Here is a 24,258-nt window from a genome sequence, read left to right on the forward strand (position 1 = left end):
AAGAAAACTTCCAAAACACAAACCTAAAAAATACTACTAAACCTTAGTATCCAATTCAATTATTTTTGCAAAGGTTCAGTGACAGGTTATAAATTGCATTTCCCTTGCAGACTAATGCTTGTTTTGCAAGTAGCTGAAACAGATTGTAGTGAGACACTTTTTGCAGTTACAAAATATGATCTACTAGCCATGCCGAAGCAATTCAGTTTTGGAGACATGTGCATATTGTCTTTGGACTACTCTATACTGCCCCTCTGCTTATGCCAGTGACAAAGCACTAGCATATGCAGTCTTCACTGGTGCAGTGGGTTTCTGCAGAAAACCCCTTGCACCTGTTCACACTACTGGGGTCATATAGTGCTGTAGGTTACTTATGCTCTTGCTATGTTAATAGTGTTAAGTGTTTGATACTGGAATTTATTTTACTAAGTTTATATCTTTTATATTGTAGTAAAAACTACACTAGGGAGCACAGACAACTGAATCACATGTATTAATAGCATACATGAAGAGGTAACAGCGGTGCACAGACTAGTTTTATCTTTGCATTTGCCAGGTGCACATTCTATGAGAAGAGACCAAATACATGAATTGACGTGTGCACACAGATCCCTGACTGGCCTGGTGTTCACCTACATGTGGAGGAGCTGTGCAAACATGCAGCCCTTTCATTTTCACCAACACACATGTGACATATATGCAGAATGATCTCCCTACTGTTAATCACTGAGCTCCATAAGCAAAGGGTCAGGGCTAAGTTGTGAGTACAAGTTGCACTTCAGCTGCTCTTCCATATATGCAACTAAACCCATTCATAGGCTGAACCCATACATCTGCCTTCCCCAACCTAGTGCCCTCTTGATATTTTGGGGGGCAAGTCCCAGAATTCCTGACCACTGGTTAGGGTTTATAGGAGCTGCAGCCCAACAACATCTGGCAGGCCATGCATTCCTCTTCCTTGATTTGCAGTATGTAATACAAACAGTACCTTTCCAATTGCTTCAGTATGGTGTTGGGTGCAGATCTGAAGCCTGCTGACCCAATGCTGTCGCTCTTTGGCATCAGTAGCTGGTTAAAGAAGAAAACAATGGAGAAAACAATTTAGAACAAGGAAAGGCCATTGTACAACTATGTTCTGTTCTGCTTAGGATGGTTCACTTCTAGCAAAGGTTGGGATGGACACGGCTATGCTATCACTGAGTTCGGTTCACTGGATCTTGTCCTAAGGCATCTCACAATTCAGCCTCCGTTGTGATGATGATAATGATGGGTTCGAGGAAGTACTAATTGTCTAGAGTTTGCTTATGGATGGTACAGTGAAAGAGGAAAACAGAAACAGCATTCTTTTCCACCATGTGACAAATGCTGAATTAACAGACATCTCACTCCACAATCTGTCTGGTATATGGGATGGTATACAAATGCTGAAAACAAGTATTTTCTGCATTCCAGTGAATGTGTATTGAATAAAAGAGTCAAAGAGTCAAAGAAAATTGTGACAGGGCCCTATACATGTTTCTGTTTGGAGAGTATGGTGCTTTTTCAGGGACTACATAAAGGTTCTTCATAGTGTTTCTGTACGTGTATATATGCATACATATATATGTACATATTTATCCCAACACATTTTTAAAATATATAGTGTTCTGAATATGTGTATCTGCATCCATTTTTTTAAAAGACTGAAGGATCTAGGTAAGAAATGTTGAGACATCTTTACAGGGCTGCAAATTAGCCAAAGCTGTACAAGTTCAGACCCATTAACTTCCCTTGAGGGAAGGGAAAAGATTGTGAAATGTGAACCCTCAACAGGCAGACCTATGTCAACTCATCCAAACCTTCCCACAGTTCAGACTGGTTCAGAAAAAAATGCAAACATCCTAGGCTGTCCCATAATTTCCAAGATTTATTCATTAAGCCAATTACTAACTATCTTATTACTACAATTCTCTTTCTGAAACAAATTTCTCCTTGGAGACTTCAGAAATATGTCAGTGTAATCAGTGCTTGACAACAATTTTCTCTTTCAAGGCACTCTGAAAGTACCTCAGTGTGCCTTTCCGCTGAAAGCTACTTTACTGTTCTCAGCCTGAAGCCAGCCTTCCTTGTTAAGTGGGGCAACTCTTGGAGGAAGTCACATACCACCAACCTCACCTGCCCCGCACTCAGTGATACAGACATGAAACCTTCAGTTAAAGTCTCCAATTAACAAACTTTTGGGGACATAGCCAGATGAGGCTTTTGTTGTGCACTTACTCTGCCTTATTCACTGAATTTTTATTCACTGTTTTTAATGAACAGGAACAATTTAAGAAGCTGTCATTCTTTAAATTGAGGCTATCATCACCACATCACAATTTTAAAAGGCATTTTTATGGATACATGATAGAAGTATACGTAAATATATATATTTACTTACATACATACATACATACATATATATATATATATATATATATATATATGGGAATAGGGAAAGCACAGTTTTACCTACAGGGACTGACTGACCATTCTATTAACTAAATCATTTTTTCCAAACTTTGAGTTAGTCAACCAGTAAAATGTCAAGACATATCCTTTTTCTTCTATGCTTTTTGGGAAAGACATTTTGAGTTTTACAGTATATTGATAGGCCAGAAAATGCAACATAAATAAAGGCACCACCCTCTCCAAACAGTTTATTTTGATAACCTGATTGACTAATATGATTTCTGGACATAGATGCTTCAACAGTTTTGAAAATGTCTTGATAGAGAGAGAGACCGCACACAACTGTGCAAGCAAGAGGGTACTATACACTTCCAAGGCATTAATTTGCACGAAGTATCTTGCCAAACTCATATAAAACAAAGTCAGCTAACAGAAAAGAGGCAATGAAGAGTCAAGATTGCTCCCTAGTGGGAAAACTGCATATTGCAACCCAAGAATTAGAAAGTCTTACCTCTCAGCTTATATTGCTCTCCACTAGCAGCATTCACCGTGAAGGTATGAGAATCTTCATCACTAGGGGATATAACTGCTCCGGCAAGTTGTAAGGTACCTCTAGGTTTCTGGTTTCTGAACTGTTCATTTACAAAATACTCCAAGAGGCCAGCTTCATTGTTTAAGACAAAATACCTATAATTGTAAGGAAAATGTGATTTCAAGCAGCTCTTGCAAACATCTAAGGAAAATGTGCAAATACAGCCTGCGTCCAACTTTACTCCTGTTCATGTCAACCCAAGTCGAAAGTCACCTTGTCTGCCCATACGGTCCTCCCCTTGCATCTGCTAATACTCTGTTCCAGAGGGCTGGGAGACCCTTTGTTGTCCGCCTTCAGATCACTTCACCTTGACAACTCATTTATTTATTTTATTTATTTTTGGATTTCTATCCTGCCTTTTTCCTACAAAGGGCTCAAGGCAGCTTACATCATTCTCCTCCTCCATCTTATCCCCATAACAACAACCCTGTGAGGTAGGCTGGGCTGAAAGTCTGTGACTGGCCCAAAGTCACCCAGTTGGCTCCATGGCCGAGTGGGGACTAGAACCCAGATCGTCTGAGTCCCAGTCCCAGGCTCTTAACCACTACACCACACTGGTAGGCTTTACTGAACCAATTATGTATCTGCATGTCATCTGAAACGGAAGGACTGATTCTGTTGTGCGTTGCAGAAGTGGCAAGCAAGTCACTTGACTACTGCAGCAAAAGCCTCTGGCCACTCTTGGCAAGATTGCCTATGGCACTGCCAGTGACAGCCAGTGACAACTCCTCCACTGATGCCAAAGCAAATTGATAAATGAAAATGGGGTTGAAATCTGAGCAGGGAAAGGAGGAAAATATTAATTCTACCACAAAGGGCACTGGAATACTGGATGAAGGACTGGAGAGAAAGAGGGTAAACAACCTAAGGTAAGCCTGAACACTATTTGCTGGGTGGGTTTCTGTATCATGCAAACGTGAGTGCTCTGGATGTTCAAGACATGTGAAGCAACAGTCTCTGGACAGACAAGCAAGCTCTCCTGTCAAAATAAAACTGTGCAGATGCTCAAGGGCACTTTCTTTGTTTTCCTCTGAAATGCTCCTCTCGTTGGAATGGAACCCAGCACATTCTTTAAAAAGACAGTCAACAAGAGGATGTCTGCATTAATGCACACAGAAGTTGGCTACTCTACACAACTCATAAAGAGCTGAAAAACCAGGAATACTACTGAGGCCTGTTTTTCCAATGTGTAGGAGCTAGGCTTTCAAGTGACCAAATAGCCAGAAAATAATATGCAGCTGTGACTGCGCACCTTCTAAAGTACTGTTCATTCCCCCTCCCTATTTTGCACTAGCTCCCAACAACCAGTAGATTAAGCTAGAGATGCATTTTACAATCTCATTTCTTATATTACTCACTGCCAAACTGCATGATGTGGAATAGCCATGATCAGATCACAGTACTTGTATTTTCTCTATTGTAGATCTAAAAGTGGCTTAAAAGTGGGGCAAATTAGACTAGATAGAGTGAAGGGTTAAGTATTTTTCACTCAGCACTGATGCTTGGATAAAATTCAGAGTCTTGTTTATGTTTTAAAATATTAATTGTAAAAGGCTGGAAAATCCAGTCATGGATCCCTCACACCATATGTGGTTTGGTCCCAAGCAAATATATTTAAATATGGGTTCTGTGCTTATCAGGTATGGCTACCGAGAAAATATCCAATAAAATAGATTAAAAATAAATAAAGGAGTCTTCAGCAGTAGGGCTGGACAAAGAAAGGGTCATCTGTGATACTAATAGTGTCACTAGCACTAAGGAAATATAGTGGCATGCGCACGCACACACACGCAGAGAGAGAGAGCTACTGCATTATAAACAGAAGTTATTTTTATTGGAAAATAAAGTTTCAGTCAATAAAAACGTCATCATTGGCAAATATGTATGAATATGTGGCATGCTGTTCTAAAGGTTCAGCAAAAACAACCCAGTATTTTTAAAGCATCAAGGAAGAATGAGAAGGTCAATTACTAACTTCAGACACACAAACATACACGGGGGGGGGGGGGATTTCTGATTCACTGTGTACTTGAAATAGCTTATAAAACTTGAAAGAAGGCATCCCCAAGCCTCAAACCTTTATATAATTGAGCTTTTTGGGTACAAAGAAAGATGAGTGTTGTAAGCATCCCATCCCTGATGCACTTGTGAAAACACAAATATATCAAGCCTTGTTTTCAAATTCTCCCAAATTTTCATCACAATTTGTAGTTGCTATAACTATACTTTAAGGCTACAATCCTACACATACTTAACTGGGAGGAAGAACTACTGGAAACATTACTACTTACTTTGGAGTAGACATGTATAGGATTGTACAATAAGCACACTCTGTGTTGTGCCTCAGAATATCAGTTATAAATGCTAGTAGGGATTCAATTTTCTATAATGTGCATACACAATTTATAAAAATACAGCATTGAGAATGAAACCAAAACATGCCTCATACCTGCACTTTGCTTCCAATACTAACTGTGCTGTGATATGGTTTTTCAAGTGTTTTCCTCTGTTCTAACACTTGAAAGGTAAATAAACCTACTGGTTAAGTACAACATCAAGCTCAGGAAATCAAGAACTTATTAAAAAAAACCCCAGCCATTATTGTTGCAACATATCTGATTATACCTACACTTTGCTTATCCATTTCTAAAACTAAAACAAGTCAACCCTCTTGTATTTCAGTATTCTAAAACAAATCTCTGATAGGCAATTAAAGCAACTTCATTTCATCAAGTTCAATTAGGAAATAATAAAAAAGCAGACTTACCGATACTGCCAGCCTGTGACAAGGTTTGTGTATTTCATTAAATAGCCAGAAATATTTTCCATGTGATCACTGTGACAAAAATAAGAACAAAGCCCATCACCAAAAGGCAAATAATGGCAATGAAAACATCTCACATAGATGTTCTGCAATTTCATATTTGCAGCCTAAATTGTACTCAAGTGATTTTATTTTTAGAAGCTGACTTTAACTCAGGACAGACTGCAAGTGATGCTCCAACACAGACTGATGCAAGTGTTCACTCTGCCATTTGCCTTTGCAGTGTGAATTCGGAATATGGATGCTTTAAATACACCTACTAGACTGCAGAGTAAGGAGAGCCATTTCCAGCATTACTGATGCAGAAACCACTTTGAAGCTGCAATAAAATCACCAGGCACCTCTTGACATTTATAAAGCTTCAATATTAAGATTAAATTACTCAATACACTTAAGATTTCCAGTTTCACCTCAGGATTACTTTTGGGCTCTTTGACAACTTTTTACTATGAAAATTGCCCTTAACTAAGATTTAAATAATAGTCTTAAACCAAATGGGTTTAAGAAAAATCAATCACTGGACACCAATAATTAAGAAAAAAGATTTTCTTTTCCAAATGCACAGAGTTCTGGGAACCTGTGAGGAGACATTAAACATTATAACCTTAATGTAAATGGATAGTTGGCTCACTCTCAACAGTGTGTGTGAAAGAAAGCTCCAAATCACTGGCCCACATCATATCTTGGCTTAATATACCACAATATGAACAAGACTTTTCCCTGCATACAACCCTTCTTCATGATATGAACAATTAAACAGGGAACCTCTAATTAACCATGGTTTCCTATTTCATCTTAACCAGGAAATTATGGTTAGCAGTTTTGGAACACACTACACCAACTTGGAACCATAGTTGAAGAATGTGGCTTGATCTGAAGTTTTTGACCAGAGTTTTCCCTTCAGACATAACAGGAAACCAGTTTATTTAGCAGCTTCTTGAACTAAGTATTCACACCAAAAAGAGACTCAAAGATACATTAAGATACATGCATGCATTTTGCATGTATTAAGCTGATAATCCAAATCAGCAATTATAGCCACATGCCCTCTCGATATTCAAATTGTTTTTGAAAGGTTTAATTTAATAACTACCTTGCCTATTCCTACTTGGAACATCTGATTTTGAAAGGTGTGATCAATACTTTGGGTGGTTTCAAACACTAGCTCATGATTGGCAGCAATGTAAACAGAATTTCTGCATCAGAAGCAGTAAGCTGAAACAGTAACCTTTGGGTTACAGATGCTGAAACTATACCAGCAGTTTTCCTTTGTTCATTCCACCATCTCACCATGATTAATGCTGCATAAAGAGCTGGTACAGTGCAATCCTATACAAGTTTACTCAACAGAAAGTCTCATTAACTCCAACACATCTCACTCTGAGGTAAGTGTCCATAGGATTGTAGCCTAACAATCTGCACAACTTGCAGAAATTGTATAATTCCCTGGATGCTAAGCATGTTCAAATAAAATTGGTTTTTGGAAGAAAAGTGCTAACAATTGAAACCACACATGTACAATACATACGAGGTTTGGTGTCTACTTGGTGAACAAAACAAATAAAGAGTGAGTGCAAACAGCATACCAATCCCATTTCAGCTGTGCTCCCAGATACTGCTGATCAATCATCTGCAATCCTGCATATGAATATTTCACTTCCTATACATAAAAGGATTTTGGCCTAAACACACTGGTTACCACCATCAAACTGAAAGAACACCTCAACAATTAATACAATGAACAACATTGCTACAATACAACTTGGTGATGAAACACATCTGGGTCAATGCAATTAGTGATGCAATGTATGAGACACCTGAAAGGAATTAGGGCACAATAGAACAAAAAAGAATCATGCCTCCTTTATAATAGTGGCTGCTTTCAATATTCAGAGGATATATATAAAACCAACAATGCAAATTCGGTTTATAGAACACACTTAAAAATTACAGTTTTACCAAGGCCAAGGACTTGTCTTCAGAGAATTGTTTTGGTCTACTTTTTATAAGTTTTACAAGGATGGAACCTCTGAACCTACACAGACAGGAAATTCTGATAGACTATAACCATTACTGAAAAGTTCTGGTTACTTCACAGAGGTGTATCACTTCAGGCAAATTCTCCATTAGAGGGGCTGCTATTAGATCCTACAACTGGCCCAGACAGCTTGATGGCTGCAACTCTGAAATAGTATTTCCAGCTCCATTTAATGAATATAGAGGGAATGGTGCTACGGCTGGGAATCAGAGTCCCCCTCCCCAGTCTCCTTCTTAGATGCCATTGCCTCCATTGCTCCTCCCACTCTGCAATGAATGAGTGCATGCCTCTTAGTTTGGAGACTCGTGCTCATCTTGATAGTATTACACCCTAAATGACAAAACTGGAAAAATGGACATCCAAGCCATTCTGTTTCATGACCATGAGGCAAAAAGCACCACTCTGTATGAAAAAACAGGAATATATGTTTAGTGTCATTATAAAGACCAATAAAAACAGAGTATACAGACCACATACTGCTAAGGTCTCCCAGAACTCTATAAGCACTGCCTCAGCCAAGCAAGTCACTGTTGCTGAAGCTCTGCATATTTGGTTTGCAAAATTCTGAATTTGCCCCAGATGCAATGCTTCACTGAAGGCTTTTTAACTAAATATAATGACCTATTTTTTCATACAGATACCTACATCAAGGTGCTGTCATTTAGAACTGCATACACAGGGTATGTGAATAATTGGAAAAACATAATGGAACAAGAAGCAATATTCATCCTAAGCACAACACAGAGCAAGTCGCAAGTAGTGGAAAAACATAGTAACATTTCCTAAGTACCAGGTATTATACAATGCAGTGCTAGTACTTTCCCCCAATGAATCAATATAATACAATTTACAGAAGTGCATCTGAAAATTACAATAAAGACAATTACTCTGTTTCAGTTTTCTCCATCCCAACACAACACCCCTCTTCTGTGTAAGAGGTCCTTTTGCAAGCCTGAATAACCCATAACAACAAGCTCTATTTGATGACAGTTCCACCAAAGGATAAATGCCCAAGAAAAAACTCTGGTCAAAAGAACTCAACAGGAAAATGTGACCACCATAGCATAAAGATGAATGACTATGTAAGTCTAGTAGCTAGGATATACATGTCATAAACACAGAAGCAGATAAGGTTTTGAATTTTCATCTTATAAAATAACTGTTGCAGAAAAACATAGCATAATTAAAAAGAGAGGCAATATGAATAATGTCTGATCCTCTTTTTTATTTCACAAGAGAATAGAAACATAGAATATAGAAATGGGGGTGGGTGGGGGGGAGCAAGTCAGAAGGGTCCTCCCAGGCCATCTAGTCTGACCCCTGGTTCCAGTCAGCTCAGCTCATGCATTCCCCAACATGTGGTTGCCCAATCATTCCTTGAACACCCTCACTGATGGGGCCTCAACTACCTCCCTTGGAAGCCCATTCCATTTCCTAGGGGTCCTAACTGTCAGGAAGTAATTCCTGACATCCAGCCTGAAGCCTAGTTCCTTGAATTTGGTCCCACTGGAACACTTCCTGCCCTCCACTACAGGGAAGAACAGGTCATGGCCCTCCTCCACATGACATCCCCTCACATAATACTGGATTTGAACAAGGATCACCTCTTATGTTACTTTAAATGATCAAATTATGTGACCTGCAAAGCATGATCTGAAAGATGTGTTTTAAAGTTTTGTTGTTATAGAAACTGAAGCTGAAATGTAAAAGCTCTAGCTCAAAGATTAAGGTTTCTCCTAGAAATGTGTCCACTTGCCCTAATATCAGGACTGAGAAGCTGTTTTTGAATCAGTTATTGTCTTCATTAATCACATACCAATCAGTGGAGGACTCTTAAGAGATTGCTGAGGTTCTTTAATTTTACTCCTGATGCTTTTGCAAAAACAGTTTGTGATCTATCAACTAAACCTCAGCAACTGAGTTTCATCTTCAGTGAATGTTGTGAACTATTAAGAAGTGTTGTTTGATAGGAATATAACTGACCAATTCAATATAAAATGTGCCTTTATATTACAATGTTTCTTGTCCATCGGACAATGCATATTAAAACACTTCATTCTTTTGTTATTTCTAATGTATTCCTGAATTTTCACACATATTTCTCTGGCTAAAGCAGGCTTCACCAATCTAGTGTCCTCCAGACTACAACTCCCATAAGCTTCAGATAGCATAGCCAATGGGCATAGAAACAAAGAAGCAGAGCAAGTCAGAAGGGGCCTCCCAGACCATCCAATCTGACCCCGGGTTCCAGTCGGCTCCACTCATGACATGCCTACCATGTATACTCTAAAAGAACTGGAGGGTACCAGTTTTTTGGGGTTTTTTTTTTTTGTCGGGGGGAGGGGGCTGAACTAAAGAGTATCAAAAAATCAAAAGGTAGGGAGCTTTAAAGCAATCAAGAAGCATTAGGGGCTTTTAATAAAGAACATTAATCACTCATTGCTCAGCAAAAGGCCCAACCACCATAATCACAACACAAGTCATATAACAGTATCTTTCTTTGTCAGCCATCAGTCTAAAGGAAATGGACTGCATTATTTGGCTTGCTCTGGTTTAATACATTTTTGACAATATTATGTGTTAATTTATTGTATTACACACCAGCAAATTAAGCAAGAGCAGCATGCCCAGGAAAATCATGCATTCACTATTGAAGTCATCCACAGAAATGTTGGTTCCAAGTTTGAACGTTTAAGACATTCAACTAGAAACACCATTCTCTTTGACAATCACCATACAAATAAAACATCTACTATTGCTCCAGGACATGTCTCAGCTAATGAACCAGTAACTGAAGAAAAGAAAAGCATTTGTTTTCAGCAGCTACAGGAGGAAAATTTAACTGAAGCACCTGCTTAACAGTTAACACACTGCCACATTATAAAATTGCTGAAATGTTGAGACACACAGCAAATTCTGGTTAGGTTAAATAATAGACTTCAGCTTGCAAATACAAAAGCGAAGGGAAAATATACGTATTATCTTAGCAAAGGTATATTCCCAAAAATATATTTGACATGAAAAACATGAATATAGGCATAGATGGGTACTTCCTGAACTTAACCATTTTCAATCTGCCCCTTTTCCTTTAAGCTATCAATGTGAATACAACTGCAAGTTGCAGGGGAGCATAAAGCAGGCAGGAGCCACAGTAGTTGAGCAGGGCTCTCTAGAACAGGGCATGGGGGGAGGGGGATTCATTCATAGGGTGTCCATAAGTCAGAGATGACTTGACAACACATAAGAACACAACAACACAAGCACAGTAGGGAGGATTACACCAGTAGAAAAAAAGGAAGTTTCCAAAAATGGTTGCATAAAACTTTTCCTAAAAGCTGAAAAAAGTTCTTCCAGCACCCCCAAATATAAGAGACAAAATTATAAGATAGTTGGTTTCTTTCAGACTCAGGAGAAGTGGATCAATACAGAAAGAAAATAAGAGAGGCAAGACCCTTCGGCTTAGCCAGTGCTTTGATGTCTCAAGCAGGAGTCAAACCTTTCATGGAGCAAAACAACTACTTTGATGCACCAATACCCTAGCTGGGGGAGGGGGAGAGATGATCTCAAAGGTTATGGAACAATTCTTCCAGCATCACACCCAAATGGGACAGAAGAGAGGGAGAGCTGACAACTCTGGCATTCCTCCCAAAAGGCACAGACTTTCATGTATCCCTTGGCAACTGTCCATACCTCACATTTCTAAACACACTGATCTAATGCAATGGACCTTACAAAACAGCTCTGTTCTAAAACAGTACAACTTATTTATATCACAAGCAGGAAATGCACCATTAGGAAACATTGAACCCACAACACTGTAAGCTTGGAATGAAACTACAGATTTATGACAGCCGAAACTGCTAAACTCTGCTGCCTAGTCTGCATCAAAACTAAACACACAAAGTATAGTTCCCTCTGAAATTAAAGCCCTTAAATGAGGAACTACATTGCTTCCTCGATGCTGCGCAGTATAGAACAAAGAAACAACCCACAATCAATTTGCAGTTCTACAACAAATCAATTAGATGACTGGCTGACATGCACCATTTAGTAAGTAGCTCTACCATCACTCTCTCTAGTCTGAGTCTCTTATGGCTCTTTGTAGAAAAAATAATAGAAAAGCAGAACTAACAAACCAAGAGTCAAATTCATTTCTTCTCAGTCAGAAAGCAATGGAAAGTGGTAGACCTCAGTGCTCAAGCTCTGTTTCTATCATCATATGTATGTAAAACAAACACTCGATTTAGTCTTAGTAGAAGAGAAGCACATTTCAGATTCCTAGGTTCAGGTTAAGAATCTTCTATGCATCCATTTGTGCCTGCACAAAAAAATGCTGAAGGGCTACTTTCAGTGCTAGACTTAGCAGCATGAATTGTCTAAATAACAAATGCTTGTCTGAAGCGACATTTTCAAGACTTGATCTGAACAAGGAATCCCTTGCAGAAACCATTTTACATTCAGAACTGAGTCTTGAAATACAAGGACCTAGATATTCATGCATGTGTACCATCTCCATCTCAGGAAAAAAATCCATTTCAGTCCCTGCTAAGGCTTCTGACAGAACCTGGCAACTCTAGGGGCTCGTTCACATGTACAGTATGGTGGAAAATGTATATTTCTCACTATGTGAACAAGCAGTGATAATCAGCCCATTTTCATCTTTGCACATATTAATTAGTGGTACAAACATTGCAACCTTTTGTATGCTTATGTGGGAAGAATTCTCACTAAACTAAGTTCTAAGTAGATAAGAACAGAATTTCATTGTTAATGTGTGAAGCAGCCCCTTCTCTTAATTAGGCTCGTTTGTAATCTGTATTCATGTTTTAATCCAATCCATTTTTAATTGACAATCCACTAGGAAAAGAATGTCATATTCAGACAAACATATATTCAAATTTAACCATTACAAAGACTTTGGCTGCAGCCTTCTACAATAGAAAACCTGTCAGCTGCTGATTAAATTGTTGTTATTAATTCAGTCATTAAGATAATATTCCAGAAGGCCTGATTATAGCTTCTCAGGGGTTAAAAGTTCTCCTTTTTCAAGAGTCAGGATGCCCTGAGCTGCTTATGCAGAATACATCTTTGCAATTTGTCAACAATATTTTCAAGGTATATGGCTGTCAAGAGTCCATTCCTCCATGAAATGATTCTGATTTAAGTCTTGGATTTTATACATGGCCTCGTTTTCCACTCAGAGCAATAGATTTTGGAAAAATTAGTTTCTTGCAGTGAGCAGCATTTGGGCCTGAAGATATGAACAAGATGTCAGAAGGGGTGTACCCAAACATTTGTTTGCTTGACCCATGCCCATCATGGCTACTAACTACAAACAAGAGATTGATTGTTGGATTTAGGAGGAGATGCATGGGGGCAGGGCTTGGCCACCTTAAAAGAAGCATTCCTGAAGACAAGTTGCTTCACCTGTAACTGCAGTTCTTTGTGTGGTCATCTGTTCATTCATACACATGGGCTCTGTGCCTGCATGGAACCTCAATTCTGGAAATCTGTTGCTGAAACTTCCATAGCTGAAGACTCCTCCAAGCAGAACAGTGGGGTAGAAGCTCCGGAGAGCCCTACTGGTTTTTGTGACAAATTCCATAGCAGGAAACCAGCCAGAGGGGCTCTTTGGTGGTTTGATGTCTCGATCTGAGGAGTCCTCAAAGTAAGGCATGACAGAGGGCAGAGAGTGGTGGTGCATTGCTGTAGCAGGGCATGAGTGAGAGAGGATAATAGCACTTCCTATCCAGCAGCAGGGCTGATAAACATCCTGCCATGAGGCAGAAGGAAGTTCAAGCACTTGTTCCTTCTAGGAGCAGAGATCTGTTATCATAGCACTGAGGCCTGAACCTGTCTTACTAGCCATGACAATCTCAGGTACACTTACTTGGAATGAGTCGCAATGAAGTGAATGAACCATTTCCAAGTGTATATACGTAAGATCTGAGTCTAAATCTGACAGATTTTTGCCCAGTTAGACAGCCTTTTGTTTCAGGAAACCAGCGCTCCACATCCATGCTGCTGAGTATACAGTGGAGGAGAGGACATCAGAGATTACTTATTTCTGGAACAGATGTCTGGAATCACCAGGTAAGCTTGTCAATGCCACACTGTTTCTCTCTGAGCCCTAACAGAAGAATAAACAGCACTGAGCAATCTCTTCTCATGGCTGCCCCAGAGATGACAGAGCAACATATTGTGTGTCTCAGTTAGGATTCCCTTGCCCCAAAGGTCAGCAAAGCAACTCGCAGCTAGAGTGCAACAACTGCCAGAGGAACTTCATATCCAGGTGTGCATTATTTATTATTTACATGTACATTATGCTTTACAGATTATTCTTGTTATTTTGAAAACAGGTCACCACATTCATTGCTACTAAACAGCAGTCTTAAAAACAAATATATTCACATTGTTAAGCACACAATCTAATTTATTATTAAAGTTTTATCCCTCTAAACAAGAAAGTATTTTGCAAAAGTTTATACAATACAAAAAGCAAGTGTGTTTCTTTGTAGGTTAGAAACAATACACTGATGTACATTCTCAGAGACAAAAAAGAGAGAGCACTTACTGCTTTTACAAGGCCATGAATCAATGAACATATGAAAATAGAACAGAAGAGTTATGGAAAGGAGAGACCAAAGAGGCTTTAAAGGATGTGAAAGTACACAACGTAGCACAGGAAAGTATTGGAAAACTTGAATGTTAAAATACTGTACTGGCATATAGCTCTTTGAAATAAATGCTGTTTTATTCTTATGCAACATTCTGATCAGTCTCATTTTGGGAAAAAAACTATCAATTAGTGAAATTTGTATGTAAAGCATATCAAAAACCACCACTCTCTAAGGTGGCAAGGCATAGAAACCTGACAGTCAGTGTCATTTTAAGCAAGGAACCTAAAAATCATTATATACAAGGATTGCAACCAATAAATTCACAGGATAGAAACCTAACAGAAAGGAGGGAGGGAGTATCCCACTGATTGGCAGTTTACTTATTGATGTCACAATCCAACCCACCACCCCACTATGAGCTGTTTTCAGGCATGTAGTACACAAATGAATAAATAGAAGAACTGGGAAGAAGTAAGGGAGCAGAGGGGAAACAACCATGCCTGCCTCAACATCAAAACATCAGGTAAGAATTTTTAAAGCAGAAAGATCAGAGGACTTTAAAGGCTTACTTATATTGTAGGATAAATGGTTATCGGCCAGAGTCTACATAGTCAGTTTCTTAAAGCAATAAGAAACACCAATTCAAATTTCAGGTGAGGTGTATAAGTACAGGTCACACCTTGCAGTTCCTAGTTATAAATGAGAAAATGATTCCAAGACTGCAGAAGTTAAAGAGCAACGGATGTGGTTCTGTCCTAGTGTCCCACAAACTCTATACCTTAACCATATCAGTCTCGACAGACCGGAAACCTCAAATATGTCAAAAATATTCATTTTATTATTTGAAACAATTTTGAGAAAACACTGGAAATCAAATTATCTTCGTAAGAAGGATCCAAGACAAGGGTCTGAATCAAAGTCAGAGCATGACAATGTACGTGAGGGAACCAGTACAAAACAGAATAGTACAGGAGGAAAGGGAAGAGTCTGGAATTAAAAAAAAAGAGAGAGAGAAACAGCCACAACAAATTATGCACACAAACCACCTGACTCATCAGAACAACAAGAGCTCTCAATTTAATGGAAGCTTTGGCAAAGTCTCAAACAACCAATCTCCATTAGACCAGTTATTAGTACCTATAGAATTCTAATGCACTACTGCACAACTCTAATGTGAAGAAATTCAGGGTTAAAATGTGAAGAACCAACCTGCCAGAAAACTTAAAAGGATTAAAACCTTAGCTGTGCTGAAGTAACCACCTTACTAAGAATTCAGTACAATAGCTGCTTATGAAGGCTACTTTGTACATCTGATTTTTTGCAGAACCCTTTATAAATATGTTGCAAAAACCCTTTCTAGCCCCAGGTCTGTTTCCATTCATTCAGACTTCTCGATCTCATAGTATGCTAATACACCCATTCAGCTGCCCACCCCCGCTCATTTTTGTCAAGAACGGCAAGAATTGCAAGAATTTCAGCAAATGGAGGCTGGAAATATTAAAATACAAGATGATTCACACTGGGGTAAACAATTCCAATTTTGAATTTACACTGATAGGTCAGATCTTGAGTCACCTGTGGTTCTCTTGCCGTTGTGATGGGTAACTAAACTAAAACATCAACTGTGGGCCAGCAGTTTAAAAAAAAAAGTCAGTTCCATGCTAGGGATTAGGAAAGCAACTCAAAATAAAACACGCACTATATAACATCCCAACATAAATAAGTCCATGGTGCTGCCATATTGGGAAAGCACAAACACAGTGCTTTCCATTTGTGAAAAGGCTAATGCAAGAGGGGAAGTGGAGACAAAAACCAACCAGTCCAAAAGTTTTTTCCCTTCCATCTTTATATTACTGGAACTCATGACCATTCCATTAAATTGGCAGAAGATTCCAAGCTGTTGCAAAAAGCAAAACTTCCTCGCACAATATATACTGGCTGCTCCAGATGCCCCCAACCTACCTCAAATGGCAGAGGCTGTGTCAGGCCTGACTAGGACCAACACATGGCCATGCATCAAGAAACGCCTGTGCTGTCTACACCCCGCCATTCATTTACCCAAAAGAGAGTACAATATTTTATTTAGCCAACAAACCAAATTTAACTCAGTGTATGGGTTGTGTTAAAGTTAAACGAATACCTTGTTGAGAACTGAACAACTCAATTACTTTCCTGGGTGGTCACAAATACAAATCTTTTTTCACATTGATGGTAAACTTGCAGTTAACACAATTACGAGGAGGCGCTTTTATCATTCAGATTGGGAAAAGCAATAGAACTGAGGAAAAATGGAGCTTTATATTATGACCCACAGACCATGAGACTATTTTAATGTAATCAAATGAGGAAGTGAAGGAGGAGTTATAGCATTAGTGGCCGTATGATTTCACTATTAAATCTTTTGTCATCATCAGGAATGAAGAATCATTTAATCTAAGAGTTAAATAGCTGATTAGCCAGTGTGCTCTATATAAAAACAAATCAAAATATATTACACACGTGTTCTTTTCTTCCCTTGCTTCTCATTCAGACTAGCCGACTTGATTTAAATAGAGAAGATACATAATTGTGAACATTTTGAGAACATATCACAAAATATGAAATAACATTTTGCATAGTTTAAACATTTAAGGCACAATCCTATGCAAGTTTAGACAGAAAAAAAATCCTACATCTCCGAACATTCCATAGCTGTGGGACCTTTTTTCATCTAAACAAGCACTGGATTGTGTCCTTCTAGGATTATACAATTTGGGATCATGTTTCTTAAAGGACTATGTCCTCCCAACTGAACCTATACACTTTGTTCAAATTGCATTCTACTATGGTCAAACCTGAAACTTATGTTTTAAAAATACAAAAGCTTTATCCAAACTTTCTGAAACTCGGCATGCAGTATATCTAAATGTTGACAACCATAAGCTGTTCATGTTTGCAGCTGATACACTGGGCAATGACCAAGACACAAGAGTTTAACCAATTTACCTTCTTGGAAAAAGTTCTGCTTTTTTTAACTGTTTGCTACTCCTTCATATCATGTTTTTCACCTTACTGCTTCGAATACATCCTAATTTTTGACAAAGAGGCGGTGTTTGTCAAACTTTTGTGAGGGGAACTATTGACAGAAATCCACAGCAGACTCAGCATTACTTCTGACCTGTAAAATTAGCAGTCAACTACAGCACAAGACTATTTTAAGCCACTTCCCAGCAGAGTCCTATCTCAATGAGTGATATGGGGATAATGGAGTATATTTGCAATAGAATTTGCACCAGTAGGATTTTAAATACCTAAAAATTAAACAAAATTTGCCCAAAAGAAAGAGCAGGGACTCGTCACTCTTTGGTTTGGGGATGGGACACTGATGCCAAATTATCTGAATTTCTCCATTACGTTAATGGACTGTTCTCATTTTTTGCCTGAGGGACATTAAAAAATGGCTACCTTAACAAAAACCTGCTTCACCTTGCTTTTTCATATCTCAGTGGTAGATGGGGAAGTGGTATGCACATGAGGTGTAATACGTTTGGTGATGGAATTATATGAACAGCTTATGGGGGTCTGAGAGATAAAAGATCTGAGAAAGTTGTAAAGGGCATGTGGGATAGAAATCAATAATGCACAGTAATTATGTTCTGTCAAGACAGCAGAAGCTTTTATATACTGTAAGAATCTCTGTTCTTTCTATCTGGCTGTCAATGTGACTGAACTAAGACAAGCATGCCTGAGCGTGCAATCTAGTAACTTCGGTGAACTTGTTTGCAAACCTGACATATAGCACATCATGTCAGCTACAAATCCCACACAAACTTAATTTATTGTTGTTGTTAGTCACGAAGTCATGTCCAACCCATCGCGACCCCATGGACAACATTCCTCCAGGCCCTCCTGTCCTCCATCTCCCGGAGTCCACCCAAGCTCACGTCAACTGTTTCAGTGACTCCATCTAGCCACCTCATCCTCTGCCGCCCCCTTCTTCTTTTGCCATCTATTGTTCCCAGCATTAGACTCTTCTCCAGGGAGTCCTTCCTTCTCATTAGGTGGCCACAGTATTTGAGTTTCATCTTCAGGATCTGGCCTTCTAAAGTGCAGTCAGGGTTGATCTCCTCTAGGACTGACCGGTTTGATCGCCTTGCAGTCCAAGAGACTCGCAGGAGTCTCCTCCAGCAACACAATTCAAAGGCCTCAATTCTTTTGCGCTCAGGCTTCCTTATGGTCCAACTTTCACAGCCATACATTGCAACTGGGAAAACCATAGCCTTGACTATAAGCACTTTTGTCGGCAGGGTGATGTCTCTGCTTTTTAGTATGCTATCTAGATTTGCCATAGCTTTCCTCCCCAGGAGCAAGCGTCTTTTAATTTCAGGGCTGCAGTCCCCGTCTGTGGTGATCTTGGAGCCCAGGAAAATAAAATCTGTCACTACCTCCATTTCTTCCCCATCTATTAGCCAGGAAGTGAGAGGACCGGATGCCATGATCTTAGTTTTCTTAATGTTGAGTTTCAAGCCAACTTCTGCGCTCTCCTCCTTCACCCGCATCAAGAGGCTCTTTAGTTCCTCTTCACTTTCTGCCATGAGAGTGGTATCATCTGCATATCTGAGGCTGTTGATATTTCTCCCAGCAATCTTAATTCTAACTGGTGATTCATCCAGCCCCGCCTTTCTCATGATGTGCTCTGCATATAAGTTAAATAGGCAGGGCGACAGTATACAGCCTTGCCGAACTCCTTTCTCAATTTTGAACCAATCAGTAGCTCCGTGTCCAGTTCTCACTGTTGCTTCCTGACCCACATATAGGTTTCTCAAGAGACAAATAAGATGGTCTGGTACTCCCATCTCTTTAAGAACTTGCCATAATTTGTTCTGATCCACACATTCAAAGGCTTTAGCATAGTCAATGAAGCAGAAGTAGTTGTTTTTCTGGAACTCCCTAGCTTTCTCCATGATCCAGCGTATGTTGGCAATTTGATCTCTAGTTCCTCTGCCTCTTTGAAATCCTGCCTGTACTTCTGGTAGTTCTCGGTCCACATACTGCTGGAGCCTAGCTTGCAGAATTTTGAGCATAACTTTGCTAGCATGTGAAATGAGTGCAATGGTGCGGTAGTTTGAACATTCTTTGGCATTGCCCTTCTTTGGGATGGGAATGTAAACTGACCTTTTCCAATCCTGTGGCCACTGTTGAGTTTTCCAAATTTGCTGGCATATTGAGAGTAGCACTTTTACTGCATTGTCTTTCAGGATTTTGAATAGCTCAACTGGAATACTGTTGCCTCCACTAGCTGTTGTTGCTCAGACTTCCTAAGGCCCATTTGACTTCACATTCCAGGATGTCTGGCTCGAGGTCAGTGACCACCCCATCGTGGTTATCAGGGACGTTAAGCTCTTTCTTGTATAGTTCTTCTGTGTAATCTTGCCACCTCTTCTTAATCTCTTCTGCCTCTGTAGGTCCCTGCCATTTTGGTCCTTTATCATGCCCATCTTTGCATGAAATATTCCCTTCATATCTCCAATTTTCTTGAAGAGATCTCTGGTCCTCCCTATTCTATTTTCTTCTATTTCTTTGCACTGTTCATTTAGGAAGGCATTCTTATCTCTTCTAGCTGTTCTCTGGAATTCTGCATTCAGTTGGGTGTATCTTTCTCTTTCTCCCTTGCCTTTCACTTCCCTTCTTTCCTCAGCTATTTGTAAAGCTTCCTCAGACAGCCATTTTGCTTTCTTGCATTTCTTTTTCTTTGGGATGGTTTTAGTTGCTGCCCCTTGCACAATGTTGTGAACCTCTGTCCATGGTTCTTCAGGCACTCTGTCTATCAGATCTAATTTCTTAAATCTATTTGTCACCTCTACTATATATTCATCAGAGATATGATTTAGGTCATACATTAGTGGCCTAGTGCTTTTCCCTACTTTCTTCAATTTAAGCCTAAATTTTGCAACAAGAAGCTCATGATCTGAGCCACAGTCAGCTCCTGGTCTAGTTTTTACTGACTGTATAGAGCTTCTCCATATTTGGCTGCCGAGCACATAGTCAATCTGATTTCTGTGTTGACCGTCTGGTGATGTCCATGTGTAGAGTCGTCTCTTGGGTTGTTGGAAAAGATGCTATGACCATCGTATTCTCTTGACGAAATTCTACCAGCCTGTGCCCTGCTTCATTTTGTACTCCAAGGCCAAACTTGCCTGTTATTCCAGTTATCTTTTGGCTTCCTACTTTAGCATTCCAATCTCCCATGATGATAAGGACATCATTTTTTGGAGTTAATTCCAGAAGGTGTTGTAGGCCTTCATAGAACTGGTCAACTTCAGCCTCTTCAGCACCAGTGGTTGGGGCATAGACTTGGACTATTGTGATGTTGAATGGTTTGCCTTGGATTCGAACTGAGATCATTCTGTCATTTTAGAGATTGTATCCCAGTACTGCTTTTTCTACTCTTTTATTGACTATGAAGGTTACTCCATTTCTTCTGAGGGATTCTTGCCCACAGTAGTATACCTGATGGTCATCTGAATTAAATTCACCCATTCCTGTCCATTTTAGTTCACTGATTCCTAAGATGTCGATGTTCAGTCTTGTCATCTCTTGTTTGACCACATCCAGCTTGCCTTGATTCATGGAACTTACATTCCAGGTTCCTATGGAGTATAAATCTTTGCAGCATCGGACTCTCCTTTCACCACCAGATACATCAGCAACTAAGTCCTTTCGGCTTTGACCCAGTCACTTCATTCTTTCTGGCGCTACTAGTACAAGCCCTCTGCTCTTCCCCAGTAGCATATTGGACACCTTCCGACCTGAGGGGCTCATCTTCCGGCGTCATATCTTTTTGCCTTTTGGTACTGTCCATGGGGTTTTCATGGCAAAGATACTGGAGTGGGTTGCCCTTTCCTTCTCCAGTGGGTCACATTTTGTCAGAGCTCTCTGCTATGACCTGTCCATCATGGGTGACCCTGCATGGCATAGCTCATAGCTTCATTGAGCTATACAAGCCCCTTCGCCATTAGAAGGCAGTGATCCATTTATTTATTTGTAATGTAGGATAATTTATTTGTAATGAATATTCCATGGATAACAATTGTGCTAACATTCATACTTCTAAGTTAACTCTGATATTTTAATGGCATCAATTTCAACCCAGCCAAATCAGGAAACATCCAGGTATGAAGTGACCTATCTTCACAGGTAGCATTTTTGATTTCTGATACACACTCTCAGTGGCTTACACAGTTTCAGACTATAATGCAGAAAGCTTTTGAGACCCATAATCAGGACATGTGAAGCTGTCTATTGCAGGGTCAGTGTCATCTAGTTCTGTATTGTTTACAGTGACTGGCAGTGCCTACCTGGAGGTGCCTGGGATTGAACCTGAATGCAAATCATATACTGAAACTCTGAGCCACAGCTAATCCCAAAAGCTTCTAGTGCCCTCTTTAGAATTAAGTTTTTCTTAAAAAACAAAACAAAACCATGCACACATGCGGGGGGGACATAAAGATGAAGGACTTAATGTTATTATGCTTTGCTTTTCAGTCACAAGTTATACCATCTTATTAAGAACTTCATCTGTTCAAAAGTCTCTCTGCAAGGTCAGTATATGTAGTTTTCAATATATAATTAATTAAGTTCAAATAAGATATTCATTAAAATACTCTAAGGTTTGGGAATTACCAGTTTCTTGGCCTGTCAGAGACACTATTAAAATAAGAGAACAAGCTGAACAGCTATCATACCATTAGTGGGAGGAATTTGAAATCTGCATCACAGTATCCTAGAATCTCATAATTCATTATTTCTCTTAAGGCAAATCTATGGACTGCTTTGGGGTTGCACGAAGACAATTGCTTTTCAGACAGCTAGAAACTGTATTATAGATCTATGATTCCTTGCAGAACAAACTTTGTTCCGTCCATCTATCTATGATCTGTGCCCAACTTAATGCTGCAAGTATTACTGTAGCATTTCAAGCAAATACCAGGGAAAGCTGTAATCAACTCTCAGCAGTATGGCTTCCTCTACTTCATAGGTGTGATTACATTTATTGGCTGGTAGATGCCCATAATAAACACTACCCTTACCTCCCCTGCCCACATGCCTGGAGAAATTTTTGAAGATTTTTATTTGTACTGCAGGATTTTATTTTAAAAGATAGGCATATATCAAGCAAAAGTATTCAAATAGTCAGCTTTTAAATGTGGCTGAGGTTATAAGTACATTCAGGGGGGTTATCATTAAAAATATATTGGACAGCAAGGAGAACTCATTCTTGCCTTTGCTATAAGATAATACCAAGACACCGTTTTTAAAAGTTAGGTACTCAACTACTGAAGGACATTTTTGGCCTCGTGGAATATGACACTAATCAAATATTGTCAAACAGTAAGCAGGCTATTGACTACTTCCCAGCCTTAGTGCATTAGGGTGCAACAACAAGTCAGAACAGCTGAGAAGAGAATCCCAGAGTGTATATAACCAAACTTCTGCAACCAAGAATAAACATTGAGTAAGGAAATTTGTCTAGTTCAGCATAAATGTCTTCAAGGCATTTAATTCGGCAGTGTACAGTTATCGGTGTTAACTGTTTTCCCACCCTCTCCATTGCCACCTGCCCTACAAGTCACATCTTCCAGCCACAGCACACAGTTCTCATTAGAGAATCCCTCCAGGAATGCTTCTCCTAAAGATACCTTACCCTTGTGCATATCTGATGCATATTTGGCTAGACAGCATTAACACTCAGAGCTTATACACCAGAAAGAGCGAGAATGTAGTGTAAAAAGTCAGTGTTTTCATGCATCCACTCTGGGATACTTCAAGCCAACCTTCCTCAGCTGATGACCTCCAAATGAGCTAAGCGACAACTTTCCTCATGTTTTCCAGTGATGATAAGAATTGTGATCCCACACATCTAGAGGGCATGAAGCCAATATCGGACAGTGAAAAAATATTCCTGACTAGTGTTCAAATTGCAAACAAACTGGGCCACATTATAAAATATCCATCACATAACATGGACTTCCAAACCAGCCTTCCTGGGCTGAATCCAAGAGCAGCTAACTTTTACAGTTGGTTATTTTGAATATAATCTTGTCTCTACAGAAGCTTTTTAAAACAGTATGCCCACAGTTAATAATACATGTGAGTTTACTATGCTGGAAATAATTATAAAGTTACTTGGCTTTGAAGACTCAAAAAGTAAACATTTCAGCACTGGGGGACAAGGCTTAGGCTGTTCTCAATTATTTTTATTGCAAGATACAAGCTCATCTTTGTAGTTGTGTATTTAAGGTTAAGGTCTGGGCAAGCTTCCTCTCCAACATGCTCAAGATATGACAAGGCATGGAATCTGGAGTGCATGCAGAGCTTATAGAATTATATTTAACATTGTTAAAGTGAATATTTTATTTAATATAAATCTACTAATTTTGCCTGAAGCAATGTTTGCAGAATTTGTGCAAAAGGTGGAAGCTTAAAGAACAACTACTGAGGTCATTATTTCCATCTGTACTTAATAGACCAGGCTTGCATATAACAACCAGTCATGGAGTATGCTGCCCTCACATGCTTCCACTTTCCTTACCGCTTGGCAAACAGAAATGCCCATTCCTGGGTTGTTCAGCATGATATGAAGGAGATTCCACACAGAGTTTTAACCCAAGAAGAAACTATGAGTTTAAACTCCCTTGTTTCTTCTTCAAGAACTCAATACTGGGGCATTCTTTGGTTGTTTCTTAAATTGGATGCAAGGCAGAAGTGGTGAGTT

The 24,258-nt window shown here is 39.4% G+C and overlaps 1 protein-coding gene across 5 annotated transcripts in view; it reads right to left on the minus strand.

The window, feature by feature from the left end:
- The window catches only part of OSBPL11 (oxysterol binding protein like 11), a 58,448-nt gene that overhangs the window by 29,168 nt on the left and 5,022 nt on the right, over positions 1-24,258 (minus strand). For all 5 annotated transcript variants that reach the window (XM_044438083.1, XM_044438080.1, XM_044438078.1 and 2 more), the window contains 3 exons: positions 5,790-5,858; positions 2,942-3,117; positions 989-1,068 (listed from right to left, as the gene is read on the minus strand). In XM_044438083.1, coding sequence (XP_044294018.1) covers positions 989-1,068; positions 2,942-3,117; positions 5,790-5,851 — 318 coding nt within the window. In that variant the 5' untranslated portion in view covers positions 5,852-5,858. The remainder of the gene's footprint in view (positions 1-988; positions 1,069-2,941; positions 3,118-5,789; positions 5,859-24,258) is intronic.

Source organism: Varanus komodoensis, unplaced genomic scaffold, assembly GCF_004798865.1.
Source record: "Varanus komodoensis strain SLA01 unplaced genomic scaffold, ASM479886v1 scaffold32, whole genome shotgun sequence".
In the NCBI taxonomy this organism is placed as follows: Eukaryota; Metazoa; Chordata; class Lepidosauria; order Squamata; family Varanidae; genus Varanus; species Varanus komodoensis.